At 33.2% G+C, this 22221-nt stretch overlaps 1 protein-coding gene across 1 annotated transcript in view; it reads left to right on the forward strand.

Annotated features, from left to right (window-relative positions):
* The window catches only part of LOC149784993 (uncharacterized), a 155626-nt gene that overhangs the window by 97279 nt on the left and 36126 nt on the right, over positions 1 to 22221 (forward strand). Inside the window, exons 6-11 of the mRNA XM_089978671.1 lie at positions 1462 to 1533; positions 3059 to 3130; positions 7859 to 7927; positions 9906 to 10049; positions 12733 to 12873; positions 21447 to 21512. Of these exons, the coding sequence (XP_089834797.1) occupies positions 1462 to 1533; positions 3059 to 3130; positions 7859 to 7927; positions 9906 to 10049; positions 12733 to 12873; positions 21447 to 21512 (564 nt within the window). The remainder of the gene's footprint in view (positions 1 to 1461; positions 1534 to 3058; positions 3131 to 7858; positions 7928 to 9905; positions 10050 to 12732; positions 12874 to 21446; positions 21513 to 22221) is intronic.

Here is a 22221-nt window from a genome sequence, read left to right on the forward strand (position 1 = left end):
GTATAACACAACCCAAATGAGCACCAAGACTAAATAACAGCTACAATACGGTGCATACACGGAGATACAGCGTAACTGTCACTCCTTCACTCCTTCAGCATTATACTTAGAATTCACCAGTTACATTTAACCGGCCCTCATTCAATCAATCACCCATCAGTCATCAGTGATCAATCAGTCAGCTGAAAATATAATATCCGAATCCATGTACTACAAATGACACGGTCATGTATAACCGCAGGTAATGACGTTATGTACTGTAAACTTGAGTTGATTATTTTATACAAATTATATTATCGGGACTACCGTGAAAGCGATAATCAGGGTCAGAAATAAACATGTGTCTGACAAGAATATTAAAGTACTTAAAGTAACACCTTGTCTTCCTTAATAAATAGAACATTATTGCGAATATAAATGTTCTTTTACGTTACATGCAGGTAAACTAGGAAACAGACTATAACATTGCATTATACGACACAAGTTGGAATTACCTAAAATACAACATAAAAATGTGTTACTAAAACAATTTATATCCTATAATACATGTAGGAAAAAATATTTAACTCACATACCTCTACAGCTGGAGATCGCGCGTCATAAAGTGGACTGATCACTGACAAAACTCTTCGTAATGTGATGTATAACTCTACGATGAGATAATGTATACACAGGCCATGTAACCATATACTGCCTATGCTCTCAAAGTATATCGGTTTCCCCCTCGTAAGCACTTTGCTCGTACAGCATGGAATGAACCGAACTCACCATTTCGAAATAATATACGATAAACATAAACCACAGTCGGGTAACGCTTTAAACAAATAACGAAAACCGAGTACATGTATTTAATCCAAATAATAAATAAACGAGAAATATATACAATTCTGTGACAACTGGAATTACAAGTGATCATAGGCTTTTTTGGACTAAATCGTTTTTTGGGGAGTATTGGCAATTGATTCAAGGACATTCTGGATTATATCATTGTGATATATCAAGACTATTGACACACTAGCTCATTCAAAGCTACTGGTATAATCATCACATTCAGTAATGGAATCCATACTAAACACTCTATAATTTTGGACTTGTGATAGAATAGTTTAGGTTTATTTGGGATTTAATTCTCAATACTGCCAGTTCCTTTTGAGTTTTCTTTTTATAAGTTAAATTATTTTTTGATTTTACACAACATGATGGTTTTTGCTTTTTATGTTACTTGGTTTAAGACCGCATTCTTGTTATTCTTTTATTATTTTCAAAAGCTAGACGGAGAGATTGTTTGACTTTCTTTAAAAGTATCGAATTATAAAGTTGATGCAGCATTGCGTATTAAAATTGTAAAATAAAAATGTTATCGATCGTACATACCAAATTAAATTTACATTTTCAAATATTGTTTATATTTTTCTAAATGCGAATGCGTACAAACCTGTCTTTTCTTTTTTTCAATTTCAGAAATCTTGGATTAAATCAAATTTCAAGGATACCGGATTATGCGTTTCGAAATCTCAACAATCTGATTGTTTTGTAAGTCAGTGAAAGAAAGAAACAAAGAAAGAAAGAAAGAAAGAAAGAAAGAAAGAAAGAAAGAAAGAAAGAAGGAAAGAAAGAAAGGAAGAAAGAGAGAGAAAGAAAGAAAGAATGAATGAATGAATGAATGCATCTCAACATGTATCGTGCAAATGTCGAACCAAACATGAATGAAAAATGTTCGATGTCATAGTTGTGACAGAAAACCTATGCCTAGAATTCAATGTTTCGTTGATACGGGTATTTTTGTTTTCTTCTCGTCTTTTTCAGGAGATGTTGATTTAGACTATTGCATATGGGCATTTTATGTGCAAAGATGTCATAGTAGATGCTTTTATTAGAAATTATATCATATTATTTCCGTTTGAAATTATAGTATATATTTCCACTGGAAATTATAGCATATATTAAATTTGATACTATAGCGTATATTTTCTTTTGAAATGAAATTATATATTTCCATTTGAAATTATAGTATATATTTCCACTGTAAATTATAGCATATTATTTCCATTTGAAATTATAGTATATATTTCCACTGGAAATTATAGCATTTTATTTCCGTTTGAAATTATAGTATATATTTCCATTTGAAATTTTTAGTATATATTTCCACTGGAAATTATAGCATATTATTTCCATTTGAAATTATAGTATATATTTTCATTTGATATTATAGTATATATTTTCATTTGATATTATTGTATATATTTCCATTTGAAATTTATTATGTATTTGCATTTGATATTATAGTATGCATTTCCATTGGAAATTATAGCATATTATTTCCATTTGAAATTTTAGTATATATTTCCACTGGAAATTATAGCATATATTAAATTTGATACTACAGTATATATTTCCATTTGATATTATAGCGTATATTTCCTTTTGAAATGAAATTATATATTTCCATTTGAAATTATAGTATATATTTCCATTTGAAATTATAGTATGTATTTCAATTTGATATTATAGTTTATATTAAAATTTGAAACTAGAGCGTATATTTCCTTTTGAAATTATAGTATGTATTTCCATTTGAAATTATAGTATGTATTTCCATTTGAAATTATAGTATGTATTTCCATTTGATATTATAATATATATTTTCATTTGATATTATTGTATATATTTCCATTTGAAATTATAGCATATATTTTCATTTCATATTATTGTATATATTTCCATTTTGAAATTATAGGATCTACTTCAATTATTTCGTAATTTGTTTGATAAGCATGGATATAATATCAATTACACAATGTCATTAATGTTAACACATAAATCATCGACACTGTACAACAAAAATTAGTACAATAACACCACCACTTACAACAACAAGAATAATAATTATTATTTTTATTATTATTATTATTATTATTATTATTATTATTATTATTATTATCATTATTATTATTATTATTATTATTATTATTATTATTATTATTTGGCATGACTTTACAAGCGTTGTCTGTTGCTGTACTAATTCTTAGGCGATTTTGTACCGTTTGTTTTCCAGAATTTTATCAGCTAATAGCATCTCTGAAGTTGGGGACCATGCCTTTGAAGGACTTCCTGTGCTTCACTATTTGTATGTATGACATAGTGAGAAAAAAGTGTCGAATTTGATTTGTATGTATGACATAGTGAGAATAAAAGTGTTGAATTTGATTTGTTTGTATGACGTAGTGAGAATAAAAGTGTCGAATTTGATTTGTATGTATGACATAGTGAGAAAAAGTGTTGAATTTGACTTGTATTTATGACACTGTGAGAAAAGTATCGAATTTGATTTGTATGTATGTCATAGTGAGAATAAAAGTGTCGAACTTGATGTGTGTATTTGACATAGTGAGAAAAAAGTGTTGAATTTGATTTGCATATATGACGCAGTGAGAAGAAGTGTCGAGTTTGATTTGTATGTATGACAGTGAGAAAAGGTATTGAATTTGATTTGTATATATGACATAGTGAGAAAAGTGTCGAAGTTTATTTATATGTATGACATAGTGAGAATAAATGTGTTGTTGTTGTTGTTGTGGGGTTTAACGCCATTTTTCAGCACAAGATAGGTATGCATGGTGGCCAGTATTAATGGTGGAGGAAGAACCCGGGAAAAACCCCGGGAAGAACCAACGACCCACGAGAAGCTACTGGCGAGCTTTCTCACATACCCACATTGGCCGAATCCGAGACTCGAACCCACGCAGACAGAGGTGAGATGGCAGTGATCCGTAACGGAGAGCGCTTTAGACCACTCGGCCAGTCCGGGCCCCGAGAATAAATGTGTCGAACTTGATTTGTATATATGATATAGTGAGGGAAAAGTGTCGAATTTGATTTGTATGTATGTCGTACTGAGAAAAGGTGTCGAATTTGATTTGTATGTATTACATAGTAAAACAAAGTGTCGAATTTTATTTGTATGTATGACAGTGAGAAAAGGTATCGAATTTGATTTGTATATATGACATAGTGAGAAAAAGTGTCGAAATTTATTCGCATGTATAACGTGGTGAAAAAAAGGTGTCCAATTTTATTTGTATGTATGAAATAATGAGAAAAAAGTGAATTTGATTTGTATATTATGTATGACATATGAAGATAAAACATTATCGCATCTGGTTTGTGTGTGACAGTGAGAAAAAAGTGTTGAATTTGATTTGTATTTATAACATAGAGAAAAAAAGTGTTGAATGTGTTTTGTATTTTATGTATGACGTACTGAGATAAAACATTGTCGCATTTGGTTTGTTAATATGGCATTGTGAGAAAAAGGGTCAGATTTGATTTGTATGTATGACATAGTGAGAAAAAGGTATCGAATTTGATTTTGACGTAGATTTAAAGATTTTATTCACAGAATTTTTTAAAAACTTTTTGTCTCTAATGGCGTTAGATTTTCTCCGCGAGCAAGAACATTTTCTCATCGCTGGAGCGGAACTATTGTCGAAGTGATGAAGTGTTTCCTGCAGAGAAAAATACATTTTCTCTGCAAATAATTTTTTGACCAATGTGAAGAAAATTGACTTCATAAATTTCTGTACAAAATTTAATTATTTTTGCTTGCCATTCGAAACGTGCTTTACGCAATTTCTTCAACAAATTGTTTGAATTTTCCCCATAAAAATAAATGTAACAATATAAAGATGAAAGATATGTAATCTAAAGTAGCTTTGAATGTAAGAAATTCTAATCAGTTTGATTATTCAATGAAAGATTAATTGATGACTCTCTAAATCAATGTTTTCGTCGCAGCTCTTAACATATCAACCTTTTCAGTAATTTCAACAAAACAAAATCTCCAAACCACTCAAAGCTGCCTTTTGTTCCGTTGGTTTCAAACAATTTTACAACGCATTTATTGGATTGTGAAAACTGAAAGCTATGGAACAATAGAAATGCAATCCATGAAGACATGGTTTCTTTGCAACGAAAATCACTGGCGAAAAATAATGAAAATATCTCAATAGCAGGAATTCAAGTATCGTCTGGGAAAAGTTAATAAATGATCTTACAAATATTCTGACTGGTTAAAAAAGGTCATCGGGTACAGCTAAATTCAAATTGGCCTTAAATTTTCAATGGAGAAAAATAGTAAAGAAGTTGACATGTATTGACAAGAAACGTTTTCACCAAATCGACTCAATTGTCACTAAAGATCTGAATGTGTCCCTACAAGATCAACCCCTTTCCTATAAGAAAAATCAAAAACATTATTCCAGATGTAGGTTATGTCCCTTGTTTTGGCTGTGAACGCATCTGAGGTCTTTTCTGAATGTATCTTTTACTGTAAGTACACATTTGCTGCCTGATAATGCGCTAAGAGATCAAATTCCACATTGGTTGCGCTTAGAGATCAGGTTATACATAGGTGGCGCATAGAGACCATGATCCACATTGGTGGTTCTGCTTTTCTACTTTGGATTTGAAGCACCCAGGTATGTTGACTCTTTAAACCATGGCGAAGATCTAGATTTGAAGCTGCGTACCCGTCATATATGGACAAAAAGGGAAAAGGATTTGCGTACCAACCTTTCATTTCTCTTGACATCTTAGATGAATGATGACAACATTGGACAATCAGCAAATCTAGTCTTCTGGCTTGCTAAATGGAGTCCTAATGATGCCAAAATGGTTTTCAGTTATTTGTTTCTTGACACGCTTATCGTACCAACATAGGACATAGAAGGATATATTTCAACACAGAAAAACTCAAATACAAACTATTACAGTAAAATAAACCCACAATTTCATTCCATTGTTGAAATATGATATAGTGTGATAGTCAGAATACCAGAGGGTGAACAATGTTGAACTTTTCTCCAATCACATGCCATATAAACGCACAGATCGCATAAAAAGTCATTTCTAAAACAACCACGCATTTCAACAGAATGAAGTTCAAAATATATTTGTCAGTTAGAGATCTTGTTATTGTCATATTAATTCTTTCGAAATGATAACAATTAATATGTCCATCTTGGGATGCGGAAGGTCGTGGGTTTGATCCCCGGTCGAGTCATACCAAAGACTTACAAAAATGGTACTAACAGCTGCCTCGCTTGGCGCTCAGCAATAAGAAGTTAGTGTTAGGACTGGTCGGCCTGGTGTCATGATAATGTGACTGGGTGGGACATCATGCTACATGTCTGTGGCATGATGTCCCAGTGCTAGCCTTCACGATAAACTCCCACACTACAGACATCGTAGCGATATGACTGAAAAACTGTTAAAGCTACGATAAAAAATCCAAAATCACACACACACACACACTGTTCATCTTAAGGCACGCTTGTTTTCTCAACACAGTCACTGCACCGTCTAGTTGTGCCCGGTTAATAACAACATCTTGACCTATCCGTCTTTTGTAATTGCTGTTGGACAAATTTAATCCTCTCTCACTACCAACTTAAAGCTTCATTCCCTCTCAAATAATAGCAAACTTATCTAATTGTATGACATGATTTACTGGCTCTCACTTCAAATAATAGCGAAAAACTAGTTGGAACACCTCGCACCAGAAAGGAATTCAGGGTGGGGGTGGGGACTTGTGAACCCTGTACCAGTCTAGAAGACGGCTTAGCATCCAAATGAGAGAGGATGCTATTCAGTACTTTGCCCGTCAAGTACGTGATTTGTGATACAAAGAATGATTATTGTGGCTTACATAGTGATGACTAATCTACCCATTAGTAACCATAGGCTTTACAGATCAAGGTGTATGCTAAACCTTACAACTGTTATGCCTATGTAGAGATAATGGACCAAGTAAAGAACAATAATAATTTTAAATATACACGGCATATTTGAAAGTGGGACTACTTTTAAAACTGCAGCTTCACTTGGTACAGTAGTACTTTTCAAAATCTATACCAGGGTTTTCAAAAAATATATAAAGAACTGAATGATATAGGACGATATTGGTAGTCAGACGATCCTTTCAAATAACTGGGTGATAAAAAGAACAGGTTTTTTATATCGGTTTGAAATTGTTTTTTTTTTTTTTTTTTTTTTTAATGGAACGCATCTTTAAAGAAAACTATGAATGGCATAATGTGAAGGAAGAAGTGCTTTTGGTGCATAACGTCTATTCAGTCTCTCCATATGAATTAAACGGGTGTGTCATTGTGTTAGGTATTTTTCGTAGCCAGATTTTGCCCTAAGAGTGTTTAAGAATTTACGGAAACGCCATATTTGTTCTTATGTAAGATTCCTATCCAACTGCGAACAAAACAGGAGCATTCCTATCATCGCGCAATGCGTAGATCAAGGGTTACACTGACCTACTTATCGTTTCTAATGGACAGTGCACACCATGAACTGCTGCCCTGTATAAGACGGATCTGGGTTTCTGATATATGCATTTGATGAGGGATATATATGTATAAATACGGTAAATGCATGGCCACCAGCAGTTTTTGATGCTGGACTTCATTTTGTATCTAAACATTAAAATTTTGTTAAGATGACATCTTTGAAGCTTCTGTTCTTGCAATTCAGTAGAAAATTGCTCTTTCAGCAGTGATCCCCATCTTGTTGGTTTTCATGCACTCGGCTGATTACGATACTCGAAGACGTAATATTTTTTTATGCAGCTATTCCGCTGTTCAGCTTATCTGTCTTTCGGTCACGACAGTCATACATTCTTGTGCACTATTCAAGATTTTTCTTATTTCCTCTTAAAAATCTTAACTTTTAATAACGAGTTCATAATAATAATAATAATAGCATCTAGCACTATCGCACAATTGATGTTTTTACCTTCAATTAGTGATGCTGGGGTTATTTGTGTATCAAAATGTGTTTTCTTTGACAGAGAGCTGAACAAGAACCTGCTTGGAAAAGTGCCAGCGGCATTGATTTCTTTGCCCGATCTTGTGGACTTGTAAGTACCATTTGCTAGGCTGAAAACATAGCCAGATTGCTTTAATTTTAATAAAGTGTTGCATAAGATATTCTAAAAACAATTATTCCACGGGACATACGGTTTCAGAGAAGTAAACTTGGAAATTGAAAGTTAAAATTGAAAATTGTACGATGAAGCTGACGATAATGAGTAAAACTTGTCTATAAGTCGGGTTCATTTGCATCGCATGATGCGACGAAATATCTGGGTCTATTCAGTTTATTAGGATTAATCAGTAGAGCAAACAACACAGACTCTGATCTGTCTGCGTATTATGTGACAGCATATCAGGGTCTATGTCGTTTGCAGTTGGATCCAACGTATAAGCGAGTGCGATGGTAATAATGACAATGTGGTGGTATTCAAGTTAACCATGCCAAAATCTGACTTGTGTAAGATACTGCTAAAGTAAAATGGGTGGAACAGTTAAGGTAATTGAAATTGCTGAGTACGTTTGTATGTTATAAACAAATATTTCCAGTTTTGGTGCAATTTTTTTCTCCTGCTTTGGACAGATTTGTTTAGTAAAACATTTCTTGGCATGGTTGCTCAGAAAATAATTGACCTTGATCGATCCACTTTAATATGCCTATTTATATTCACATGTATATGACCTGATTATATTTTTGTTCCATTTAAATAATTTGTGTTAGCTTTATAATTATTTGTTTACTTTTCTGACCTTTAATTTTTATCTGCAATTGATATATACGTGTTTGATAAAAATAAATATAGTTAATCCTACAACCTAAGTGTTAAAAAAATCATTTGGAGAAATTCTGTTTCCAGAAGTACAGATATTATTTTGTCACGTTGTTTAATCTATACCATTAAATTTAAATTTTGTGACCTAAACTATCTTGGACAATTTAATACCGGACGTGTTCTTTATAAATTGCGTCTCGCTCATTTTTCTGACAAGTGACTTTAATTCAACGACGATGAGTATCGTGAAGAATTTTAACATAAAATACAGATATATTTTATTACATGACTTATGACCTGTGTAGGTTAAATCACCAATAACATATTTTTCCACATTACACATCTGTATCACACCTAGTGACTTAATAAATACCCGAGGCTACCAAACTTTCTCGAATCCTTTTTCACTAAAATGCATTGTGGTTTTATCAAATCAAATTGGCATTTTCGTTATGTAATACATATTTTTACACGTGTGTTCTTTCAAATTAAATTTTTAAAGCTCATTGAATAATTTCAACCACGGCTCCAAAAAGATGGAAAATATTCCAAGCGATCTGCAAATTTTTAAATAAGCACACATGCAAGATTCTGTCTCTCATAACTTTTCGCAAATAGATTTTTTTTGCTGAAGTGTTGTGCTTTGAATATCATCGGACGCATGACATGAAATCTTTTGTGTACAGATATATTTTTAATCGGTATATATTGGCAAAACAATTGTTATTGATTTTGTTGAAAAGTAACATTTTAGAATGACGATGAAAGGCGGTTCACACCCGTGAGGACTTTGTTATTTCTTCTTTGGACTTTATAAATCCCTTTTTTCTGTCATATAGACAAAGGATTCGAATGGACCGGACAAATGTAAGGACCATGAGAAAAAAAAAAAAATCGTCTGGACTTATCCAATATGAAATAGAATAATACTGCTTTTTCTCAAATTCCACAAAAAATCCCTTGTTTCTTCTTAACTCCGTAAGACACGGAGTTCGTACATAATAAGCAACAAAGAAAGATTTGAGGAAAACAAAAAGCAAAAACAATATGTCAAGAATTAATTTTTCTTTAAGATCAATATGTCAAGGTTTTGCTGCTTCTCGCTTATACTATTTTGTCAAAAAGTGTTCCTTTATATTTGACCATTCTAAAACAAACAATTTTTAAAAAAACAAAAACATGCAAGAGCTAAACACATTCTTGGATAAATGCTTGAGATCATTCTTTCTGTTATGGATTTTTTCCTTTTCAGAAATATCGCCGAAAATAGAATCCAACACCTTGAGAATGATACCTTCAATGGAAATAGAAAGCTTGAGACGGTCGACTTAAAGGATAACCCAATACGATCGATAGCCAGAAATACTTTTAGTAATTTGCCGGAACTGAAAGAACTGTAGGTATTCCTTCATTATTACTGATCTGATTCTTGATAAGAATGTTTGCTCTTGTTTCCATTTTTGTTTTGTAGGGCAAAACTTCCTGCACCATTTAAGCATAAAGAATGCTGATACAAATCGCTATAAAAATACACCGTATTAATCACGGGATTCCTTGTGTTGCAAAATGATATGGTAATTGCAGTTAACACTGTTACCTGGAATGGTCGATGGCTTCAAGATCTCTTATCATGTATTAATTCCTACTTCACAACTTCATTGCTACTCCATTTTCCTTTTTCCCTCCTTGAGACTTTCTACTTCACGTTGATTTCTTTCATGAATTGACATTCGTGGGCTTTTCTACTTCATTACTTTCAATCACTTTCACCTATTTTATTGTATGTTCTAATTACGCCTAAATAAATAAATAAATAATAGGAAAACACAAATAGTAGTAAAATGTGTCACATTGCCTGTCATGGCAATACGCCAGCGTGAAAAGTGTTCCAACTGTGATTAGCTGAACAGGCCACACGTGCTCAAGAGAAATAACGTTTTGGTTTTATAAAATGCATGAAGGTTGAAAGGAACTTACGTTTAAAAAGGATACAGTTATAAAGACTTTAGTAACTTTTTCTTTATAGCACGTGTTATATAATATTTTGATTAACCACACATACAAAATATACAACGACAAGATTACAAAACAAACGCCATGAAATTTCCAAACTAAAAGATGCTGACAATAATTAAGAACGTAATCACTGTTAAGTCGTAAATTTGTTCTTGTAGTTGAAATAGGTGATTAGGTTTAAGAGCACTCTTGAATGAGGGTACAGTGTTCTTGTGTCTAAGATATATGGGAAATTGGTTTCACGTAGCAAGGTCTTCGGTAAGCAAAAGAATGTTGTCCGTATGACTTCATTTTAACAGTGGGAACAAGGAGAATACTTGACTTGGAAACGGAACGTAAGTTTCTTGATGGAGTATACACATTGGTGAAGTCAGATAGATATGTTGGACTAGAGCCAGTCAACGAAATGTAGCATAGTGAACATATTCTGTGCGTAATTCTGCATCGAACAGGTTGGCAGTGAAGGTTACAGCACACAGAGAGAGGTGTGGTCAGTTCTTCATAACCTAAAGATTATCCAAGCAGTCGATTTCATTAGCTCTCCTTTTTATTGTTGACCTCTTTGAAGTTTCTGTAGTTAATACTGAGACGAACTAGAATGATGTGAATTACAATAGTCCAATCTTGAAAGTACTAAGGAACACACAAGTGTTTTAGTGGCGTCAGCCGAAAGACAATTGCAGCCTTCCATATATTCATGACATGTTGGTGTAATGAAAGCGTGCTGTCGAGAGTGACACCTAGGTTACTTACTGACTGTAAATGTAATGTTGTTATTGCTGATGCTTAGTATTTTGTGTAAAATGTGAATAGGACTATATTTGCGTGGTAATCAGGGTGGCTTCAGTGTCATCATCAGTCATCTGCATCTTGTTGCATGTCTAATCGATTTCACATTGGAAATTCACCTCTCTAGATGGCAGCCTCATCTTCAGTTGGACAGCTAGATTTATATATTTGAGTGTCATCAGCGTAAACTTTATCTGTAGGATACGTTCCGGTTGTTTCTAAACTGATTTGTATGTGTACTTCTTAATGTTTTTATTTATTGACATTGCTTCCGCATATTTTCCTTTTACATCCATTTTATGAAAGAATGCTTCTCTTTGCTCGTATTCATCGATAATAACTTGAAATATCTTTCCTACCTAAAAATATTTCCCCTTTTCATGCATTCTATTCATCCATTTATTAAGGACTTTTTTTTCCACCATGCATTTTATTCGTGCACTGTAATTTAGACTGCCTTCCTAATGACTTTATTTCTGGACAATGCCTAAAAATATTTCACATCTCGATGTTCATACACCATATCTAATAGTAATTTTTACATGATTAGTATATTTATTAAATGACAGGTCTGTATGGATACTTTGCTTCCTTTTCTTCATCCACTATTCCAACGATACTTACTCTCTTATATTTATAGACGATTTCCTTAGAATATTTGCCTTTTTTATTCATCGATAATGCCCAAAGAATATTTATATTCTCAATCCCTTTTTATTCATCGACAATGCCCAGAGAATATTTACATTCTCAATTCTTTTTTTTTCTTCTTTTTTTGATCGACTAGTCTCTAAGAACATTTCCGTTGTCAATCAATGGCTTTAATGTTTATCAACCCTGAATGCCTGAGAATATATTCCCTTGAATGCCTTTTTTCATGGACGATGCCTGCTCCTATCTTTATTTATCGATGATGCATATGAATAATTCCATCCTATATGTCTTTATTTATCGACGATGCATATGAATATTTCCATCCTATATGTCTTTATTTATCGACGATACATATAAATAATTCCTTCCTATATTCACTTACGTATCGACGATACCTATGAATAATTCCATCCTCTATGTCTTTATTTATCGACGATGCATATGAATATTCCCATCCTATATGTCTTTATTTATCGACGATACATATAAATAATTCCTTCCTATATTCATTTACTTATCGACAATACCTAGGAATAATTCCATCATTTGTGTCTTTATTTATTGACGATACATACGAATAATTTCTTCTCATATGTCTTTATTCATCGACAATGTAACAGAATGATATCCGAAGCCCGCGACCAGACCGTGTTTCCATCTCTAACTGGAACAAGAGGTCTTGACAAGATAATATTTGACAGAGCCGCCATTACTGCACTGCCAGAAGACCTCTGTACAAACATGGACAAACTAAAAGTTATGTAAGTATTTGCAAACTTAATCACGCATTTTATAGGTGTAATACAAATTCAAATGTTTCTTTGTGACTGATAGACTAATTAATCGATTGATTGATTGATTGATCGATTCTACCCTCACTTTTCTAAGACAAAGCCGGAATTATATGATCCTGTCCGCCAGTAAGAGCACCTGTGTGGGGGGGGGGGGTAATGCGCGTGCGTGATGTTGTGCACCTCCTTCAACACCCCTTAAGTCTGCGACTTGAAACCTGTGATGTAATTGGGGTAGTTTGTAGATAAGCACGCCACTTTTAAAAGGTTGATTCATGCTCTGGAGAGGAGCATGGGAGTGGAGACTAGGGTGCACTTATATAGGTGTATTTATGGGGGTAGGAAAAAGTGCAGCGATACGTTGCTTTGCTGCTGAATTATAGTTTATTTATGTAACAGAATGAATTTTGAAGCACAAAAATATTATTACAACAAACACAGGAGTCGTTCTTGTCGAAGTCAGCGTGACACGTAACAATCAAGTTTTACCAATGGGCTAGGCCCGCAATAAATCGCTAGCTTGCGATGGATGTGATACTCTTGTTTAGGGCTTAATTGATTTTTAATTAGGACCCGCTGGGATAATGGTCAGATAGAGAGAGAACAGGTAGAGGAGAGGCTAATTGGGGTGGGGGTAGGGGTAGATAGAGGAAAATGTCAAAGTAGAGACAATCCAGAGGTGAAAATGATTGGTAGCATTTGGAAATAAGTGTCGAATATGATTTTCTCCCCGAAATAGTTATTAATAAAGGCGGAATAGTGAGAATTATTCTAACATCGATGGGCGTGTTAAATGTTTGGCAGATCGATAATATCAATCTTGATTGGCTAAACTAAATGAAGAGGTGTTCCACAGACGAAATTCGATGTTTTAAGTAATTTCCCTCGCGAAAGTAGTCAGTCTAATTTTCTGTGGGAAGGCAAGAAGTTCTTAGCTCCGGGAAAAATCAAGTCTTTCTCGTTATAAATTGTTCAAGGGACGGGTGTCTGGAAGTTGAGGGGCACAGGACTTAAAGGAAAAGAGAGATCGACTTCGTAGAAAATAAAGCTGTTCCTGGAAAGCACAGGGGGAAAATAGCTCCATATGTGCACCACACAGTGATAAAACAAAAAACAGAAGACAACCAAGTTACGGTTGATGACCCGAAAGAGGCTGATGAAATAGAGAGAATAGGAAAAGGAATAAGGCGACTCTGAACTGTCATCAACGTTGACGTTAAGAGGACCGGAAGTAATTAGGTAATCCAGTCAAACTGAGCAAATTAGTTCGATCGCTCACTCGATTCTATGAAGCAATTTGTTTTATCGGTACAACAAGACGGCTAATCGTATTTCTTATAAATTTTGTAATTATTCAATATAAATTTATATAATAATACTTATGTACTTTATTTTTTGCCGTGTTTAACCTTGTCACGTTGAACAGTTTCTTTCTTTAAACAAAGTGATAAATCGTTCAGATACTTATGTACAGATATATTGATTAACTCGACGGATTTATTTAGAAGTCTGCAATATTCCGTTTTTCATCTGAGAAAAGTCCTTATGTTTTACATGTAAGGGAGATAGGATATTTTAACATAATTTATTATCAAAAAATAATACAGCCTTCAAAAAAGACCTGGTGTGTATCACTCACAATAAATACATTGGGAGTTTTAACAGTCCTGCCGCTTTTATTTATGTCCACGTCAAAAATACGGTTGATTTCCTTGAAAATGCCTTGTTTCAAGGACGGGCAGATCTGACTATTGTGGTATCAAAGTTTCCAAAACAGACATGCCAAAAATAAATATATTACCAGAATAAGCCTATCGATTTCATAGTAATTTCCTTAACTTGGCGAACAATTCCGGAATCAATTATCCGGAATCTACTCATATTTTCATTCAAATAGTGTTTTGTGGTTGCATTTGTAGAAATTCAGACATGCGTATTCACGTATTAATTACACCAAATACGATCGTATTCCACACTACCTTGACTCAGTAAAGTGTATGCAAAGCCCAAGGAAGATAAATTGGGTTGATTTTTGTTACTATTGATCGACTGAATTGATATGTGTTACTACTGATCGATTAAGTTGATATATGTTACTGTTGATCGACTGGGCAGCTTTTGGTCGATTATGTCGATATATCTTACTATTGACCGATTTTGAAATTATTTCGTTTTGAAATTAAACTGTTATGCTCTTTCTAAATACTATAACTATAGACGTAGTACCAATAAATATAATTTTTTCTCTCAACAAGGTCAGAACAGAAATAAAAATTATAATAATAATAGTAGTAGTAATAATAGTAATAATAATAATAATAATAGTAATAATAATAATAATAATAATAATAATAATAATAATAATAATAATAATAATAATAGTGCCAACGTTATTAGCTTTAGTTTTCTTTTCCCATTCACTATTTGTGTGTATCTCACAACCGTTCCTTCTACAGTCATGACAATGGAATAGAACATTTTTATTACGAACCACCTTTTTATTAGGGTGAATGGAAAATTATATTTCAACAAGAGTATTTGTTGTTTATAGCTGTAATAAAGTATAATTAGTATTGAAAATTAAAATAAATTGTTTGTCAGTATAGTTAATGTGTGTAGTTATTAGTTGCATCATTGAGTTCAGAGTAAAGTAAATTTGTATTGTGTCTTGACAGCCATACTATTTAAAAAAGTAATTAAAAAAAATCACTTTTATCCCTATGCAACTTTTAATGCGGTGGGGTTTATGTCTTCATGTCTGTCTCTCTGTCCCTCCATTATTAATGCCATCTATCTCCTATACTATTAAGACACAAACTTTAAATTTTGGGATTATAGCCCGGGTAGTCTTTAGATATACACAGTGGTTCTGGAATTTTCATTGAACTCTTGCAATGTGGCTGTTTTCTGGGAATAGTTCTTGTTTGTTGAAATCTAAAGATTTAAAGTCTTATAGGAAGAAATCTGAAGTTGGTTTGCGTCATCTTCAAGATCATACTTGATTCTTTCCAAGCATGTTTCAATAACTTCAATAACCCAAATAAAATTTTCTTCATTCATGCGACCTATTCAACATATTTCCTTTTATACTTTCATGTCAATAAGAAGGCAGTATATTGGATTTACTTCGTCCATCTATGTGTGTAGGTTAACCTGTCTTCAGTGTCCATGCTGAAACTCTAATACAGCTTCACTTATTAACATTAAACTGGGAACTTGGTACTAGTATGTGTTTACAATATAGATAAATAGATAGAGGGCTTATCCTTTTATTATATTATTTTATGAGAGAGAGAGAGAGAGAGAGAGAGAGAGAGAGAGAGAGAGAGAGAGAGAGAGAGAGATTTGATAACGTAAACGTTCAATCAGTAACATTTTTATTTGATCCCACATATACACGATCCAACTACACGAGAAATTTACTTGCTTATCCACCTTAGTTCCAGGAGAAAAAATTACTATGTATTTAAACTCTTTCATCCCATGGGCCACAGTAGTAGATACTCTCTTGTTATCATATAAACTAATGTGGTCGCATCAACATCCACTCGGGAAGTTTGCGTCTTATATTTTAAGTTTGATTTTCACGTGGCCACAAAAACGTATTGACAAGCTCTATTTTTGGACGAGGAAAGCCTTACGTGCGTTGACATTTGAACGTTTTAAACGCGAATTTCAGCCTTTTTAAGTTGAACACGGGATTAATATGATTCGACAGTTTGAATCTAACAGAGAAAACAAAAGAAAAGAATTTTTAAACTATATGTAGTAGTCTTCCTTTAGTAATCAATCTCAAATAAAATTCTGTCGACCTGCAGTCATCTTCTGTGTTCAGTCCAGGTTTGTCGAGCTGCAATCGTATGCTTGGTTGAGTGCAGCCTTTGATAGTCTAATTTGTGTCGAGAACCCATGAAGTATGCAAACAATCAATGCCTGCAGCAGTGCAAATAATACTGGTTTGGCAGTGAGGATTGGAGGGGGGAGGTTGGATGTATCATTTGCATATATATATATATATATATATATATATATATATATATATATATATATATATATATATATATATATATATATATATATATATATATATATATATATATATATATATATATATATATATATATATATATATATATATATATGTGTGTGTGTGTGTGTGTGTGTGTGTGTGTTAGCTTTTTTCTCGATAATTATATGTTATCTACAATTGTATTTTGGACTTGACCTTGTCCAAAATCATGTTCATTGTGTCCTGATAAGTAACTTTTATTTTTAAACAAATAATATATAGTTAATACATAGTTAATGTTTCTCTACAAGTATGGTTTAAATATTAGAACAAATTTCAGCTGAGGTAAATATTTTTATTTGGGTCTTGGTCTAGTACGTTGTAAACCTGTTGTACATTATGTTTACCATCTCCTCTGTTGTAATTTTAGTAACAGAGTTTATCTTGTTTTCAACTTAGAGTGTTCTAGAAATGAACGTTTGTCCCTCATCCTGGTTCTGCTTTTGCGTCTTATTTTTTATATATAATGTTATTGACTAGAGAAATTACTCATTGTTGTATTTAACATCTGAGGTAGAGTCCGTCTTATTGTTGTGTTCAATATTTCATTTGCGTTGAATTATTTATTCAAATTATTATTCATTGGAAATACAATGTGCTCATCTACAATATTCATGGAATATCAATTTGGCATTATAGTGCTTTCAGACAAGAAAATCTTTGGATTATATTATTGTGATACATCAAAAAACTGTTAACAGGTCACCACATTACAGGCCACTGGCACCACAGCATACTCGAGACTACAGGCACGTCAACACATTCAATTCTGGAACTTATTTGGAATACCTCTACAATTCAATTGGAGCTTTATACATTTGGACTTGTGATAAATCTTATAGAACTATTTGAGATTCAATTCGCATTACTGTAATTTTTAAAAACTAAATTTTCACTTTGTTATTCTATGGCAATACATTATCTGTTGAATATTAGATTGGTTTTTGCTCTTTTCTATTACTTAGTTTTAGATAATAAAGTCGTAACAGAAAACTGAGAGTTCGTCCTAGGGATACAAATTTCTCTAACATATTTCAGAAAACAACTTTTCAAATTTAAATTTACTTTCTTTCGTAATTTTCTAGGTCCAATGTATTATTTTACGTATTTACAAAATCAATAGTGAAACCAACAAGCTTTCACAATGTCATCTAAAGTGGGGAAATTTATTTTAAATCCTATCCAGGAAAGGTTAGAGTCCTTAAGAAAGGACGAATTGCATCAGCTTGCCAGGCAATATGATCTTTCTAAGGCGAAGGCTTCTTTAATAAGACATCAAAAAGTATTTTCATCAAAGATTTAGTGGAAAAGATTATTTGGTATAAATGTGATCTGGGTGTAATTAGAAAATGTATTTCAGGCTCTTACGTAAATGTAATTGAATTGAAATTAAAACACAAGACGGAAATAGGGTGAATAAAGCTTCAGGTTCAGAAAGAAGTGAGTCAAATGCAGTTGCAGAGAGAAAAAGATGAAAGATTTAAAAAAAAACTGCAATTGGAGAAAGTGGTGAGAGAGACAAATACAGCTACAAAAAGAAAGAGAATTGCAGTTGCAGAAAGAGGAACGACAGAGAGAGAGAGAGAAGATAGACTAATGCAAAGAGCAAAAGAAGAGAGGGTAATAGAGTTGCAGAAAGAAAAGGAAGAAACGCAATTTCAATTTTGATAAAAGAATTAGAGCCGGAGAGTGGGAAGCACCCCTTCCTTGTTTTTACATGCAACATTCAGGTTTTGAAGTTTTCAGAAATGTCAAGTTAGTACCTCTTTTTCAAGAAGAAGAAGTAGATCAATATTTTCTTCATTTTGAGAAAATTGCGGAACACCTGAGAGAGCACTGGATTTTGTTATTACAAATGGCAGAGGTATTGATATTTATGTTTCACTGTCAGTACAACAGAGTGTTGTGGTTAGGGAATATATCTTGGAGGGTTATAAGTTGGTACATGAGGCAAATCTATAATGGATTTATGAATTGTGGAAAATCAACCGACCAAACCTAAGTGAAATTTGCATTTGAAAAGGCACGGCATTTTGATAGGTGTGCTCTTCTAAAAAGGTTGATAAAGATTACGATAATCATAGACAGCTCATGCTAGTTGAAGAGTTGGAGAATTCCATAAACTGTAATATCAAGACCTATCTCAATGACAAAAAGGTGGAAACTTTGGATGAGGCTGCGCACGCAGCTTATGATTATAACCTGACTCTCGAACTTTCTTTTGACAGTAAGTCTTCCACTCGGCATGGCTCAATCAAAACGTATTGATCAAAGTGATCCTCTTTTTACTACTCGTTCTCTTTATTCTAATCAGGGTGACAAACGTCATTCGTTGTCGAACAGGAATACGGTCATGTAATATCCTGTTTGTTTCGGAGGACTATTAGCCAAACTGAAGTCACACAAGTACCTGTTTCTTATTGGTTACAAATAGGATCCTTATTAGAAAACGGAGACCACCTAAGGTACCCGCTGTGGACGAGTGATCACTGAGCTCTCGTTCCTAAGTCATATAGATAGAAAATTCTTAGTCTAGCCTTTGAAACTCTTTCGGATGGTCTTTAGAGGTCAATAAGACTTTCACAATATTTTGAATCATTATTACTGGCCTAAATTAAATGTGATCTTTGTAAATAATGTAGATCTTGTTGCATTTGTCAAATGGTATGAAAACCCAATTAGAAGATACATATGGCTCATCTACAACCTATTAAAGCATTTTGACGAGCCATTTAGCAGAATGATGCTTGACTGTGTTCATCACTTTCCTTAGACCAAGCCGAGAAAGATTTCACAGAACCATATAGAAGTGACTTGAGTTCACTGTGTATCTTGTGTCGAAATCAGATAATACTTTCTGCATGTGTACCAACTATAAAAAAGTGAACATTGTGACGATCGCCAAGAATCAATGACCGCATTGACGAAATTGGAAATGCAAAATACGTAACCACATTTTATATTTTGAAAGAATGCTGGTAAAATCCATTGACGGAAAGGGCAAAGGAAATTGAATCATGCGTTACTCCAGATGGACTTTATAAGATATAAATTAATGTCATTTGGAATCAAAGGTTGCCTCGTAAACTTCAACGTTTAATGAACATAATTATATCTAGTCTAGAAAATTGTGACGCTTACATTGATAACGTCATTATCTACAATGTCACCTGGAAAGATCAGTTGGAAACCATCTGGAAATTCTTTGAAAAACTCAATGTAGATTTAGCAGTAAATTTAAGTAAAAGTGAATTATGCCGCGCTTGTGTTTTATTTTTATAACATATCGTGGGACATAGACAAGTTAAACCGACTGAAGTTAAGGTCAATGCCATCTTTGAAATCCATGTGCCTATTAGTAGGAAGATACTGATGCGATTTTGGGGTATGGCTAGATACTATCGGAAATGTTACTCCAATTTTCCCATATTTGCTAAACCCCTGACCAGTTTGCTAAGTAAGGAAACCAAGTTTCATTGACCTGACAAATGTCCATTTTCTCTATGAGTACAGGTTAATAACTAGGGTCATTATTAGTATAAGTAAATATTATTATTTGGGCCTGGGTCTAGGACGTTGGTTTTCCTCGTGGATCAACCTGTTGTACCTTATGTTTATCGTGTTTTTTAATTATACTTTAGTAACATATTTTTTATCCTGGACCTGTGATAAATCTTTAGGACAATTTGGGTCTTAATTCGTTTAACTAAGTTCTTTTAAATTTTCACTTTGTATTCAAAGAAAATAATGTATTTGTTGAATTTTACAGGTTTTGTTGGTTTTCACTCCTTTGTATTGCTTCGTTTAAGATTATAGAGTAGTAACAATATGTCTGGCTGACAAAGAAGTTGGACAGAAGCCCAGTAGAAGAACACTGCTCTTCCCCTGGCCATTCCTTCAGTGACATTTTACTATATGCATGTGATCACAGTCGCAACTGGATTTCCATAACAAGGAATCTTATTAGATCCGCCACCAAAGAAAACCGAAACCAAGCATATTTAATCAAGAATACTCCAAACCGCACCCATACGCAGATAAAAAATAAACTAATTATCTGTTCAGGGCCAATATTTTTCAGTGAAATAATTAATTAACTTAATTCAGTATTCATTCAATTACATATAATTACTACTTTTATAGTTCTTGTTGGTATTAGTTTTATTGTTGTGATTCTTGTTAATAAAAATAAATAGATGGCACTCTTGCTTCTCCTTTTGTTGGTCATCGTAGTTCAAACCAATCAAACACGACATCCATAATTTTGAAATAATACTTTTATTACATCTGTATTCAGTTTTGAAAGTTCAACATATTCTGTTGTGTTTATTGTTTGTCTGCATTAGACTTAGATTACGTGTGTGTGTGTGTGTGTGTGTGTAGTATTCGGTAACATAACTTCCTCCCTCTACCTAATTACTACGTTGAGATATGCACATGCGTATGTATTATTTCCGTTTTTGTATTCTTTCAGTGACGTACATTCAAACAAAATTAATGAGATCCCCGACATGTCTGGATGCACTGAATTAACTCTGCTGTAAGTTAACGTGGATGGAATGAAACAATATTTCCCCTATTTCGTTCATTTTATTGTGTGAAATCGCTGTAAGTTATCTTTTCCTTCATCCAAATTACTTTCTTCACCGCTTGTCGTTTTATATGCATTATGCGCAGCATTTATTGATTAACAGCTCAACAAGACTGCTTGATTATTCCCTGCACGTGATTTATGTAACACATGCAATCTGCAGTAGTATACTTTTGGATGTTATTTCATTCTATATTGTATGCATTATTGTGAAAATAATTACAGGTGCCATTTTACAATAATGTATCAGACACGTTTCTAAACTGTACTTAATTGAACAATCCAACTGATATGCTTGAGTTTTGATGAGATTTTTAATGTTACATTGCTTGATAGATTAAAATGACCTTTATATTTATTTTCTTCGTTCAGTAATTAGGAAATATGAAACAAGTACATATAGCTCATTCACTTTGACAACTTGCATTTTGTTGTTTTCTCCTCCTCAATAAATTATTATTATTTGCAAAGGTTATCAGTATTGCACAAAATGTGTAATCTCATATTGACTGGCCATTCCGGAATCGCTTTGGGCATTTCAGAACTTCTATAACTCTTTTTGTCAATGATCGGAGAAAATGTTTATTACTCCATTGCCACCCACAATATCTCGGGCCTTCATGCCAAGAATAAATCATATCAAACGTTACACAGTATC

Source organism: Sinohyriopsis cumingii, chromosome 13 (assembly GCF_028554795.1).
Source record: "Sinohyriopsis cumingii isolate HCF-2022 chromosome 13, ASM2855479v2, whole genome shotgun sequence".
Classification (NCBI taxonomy): Eukaryota; Metazoa; Mollusca; class Bivalvia; order Unionida; family Unionidae; genus Sinohyriopsis; species Sinohyriopsis cumingii.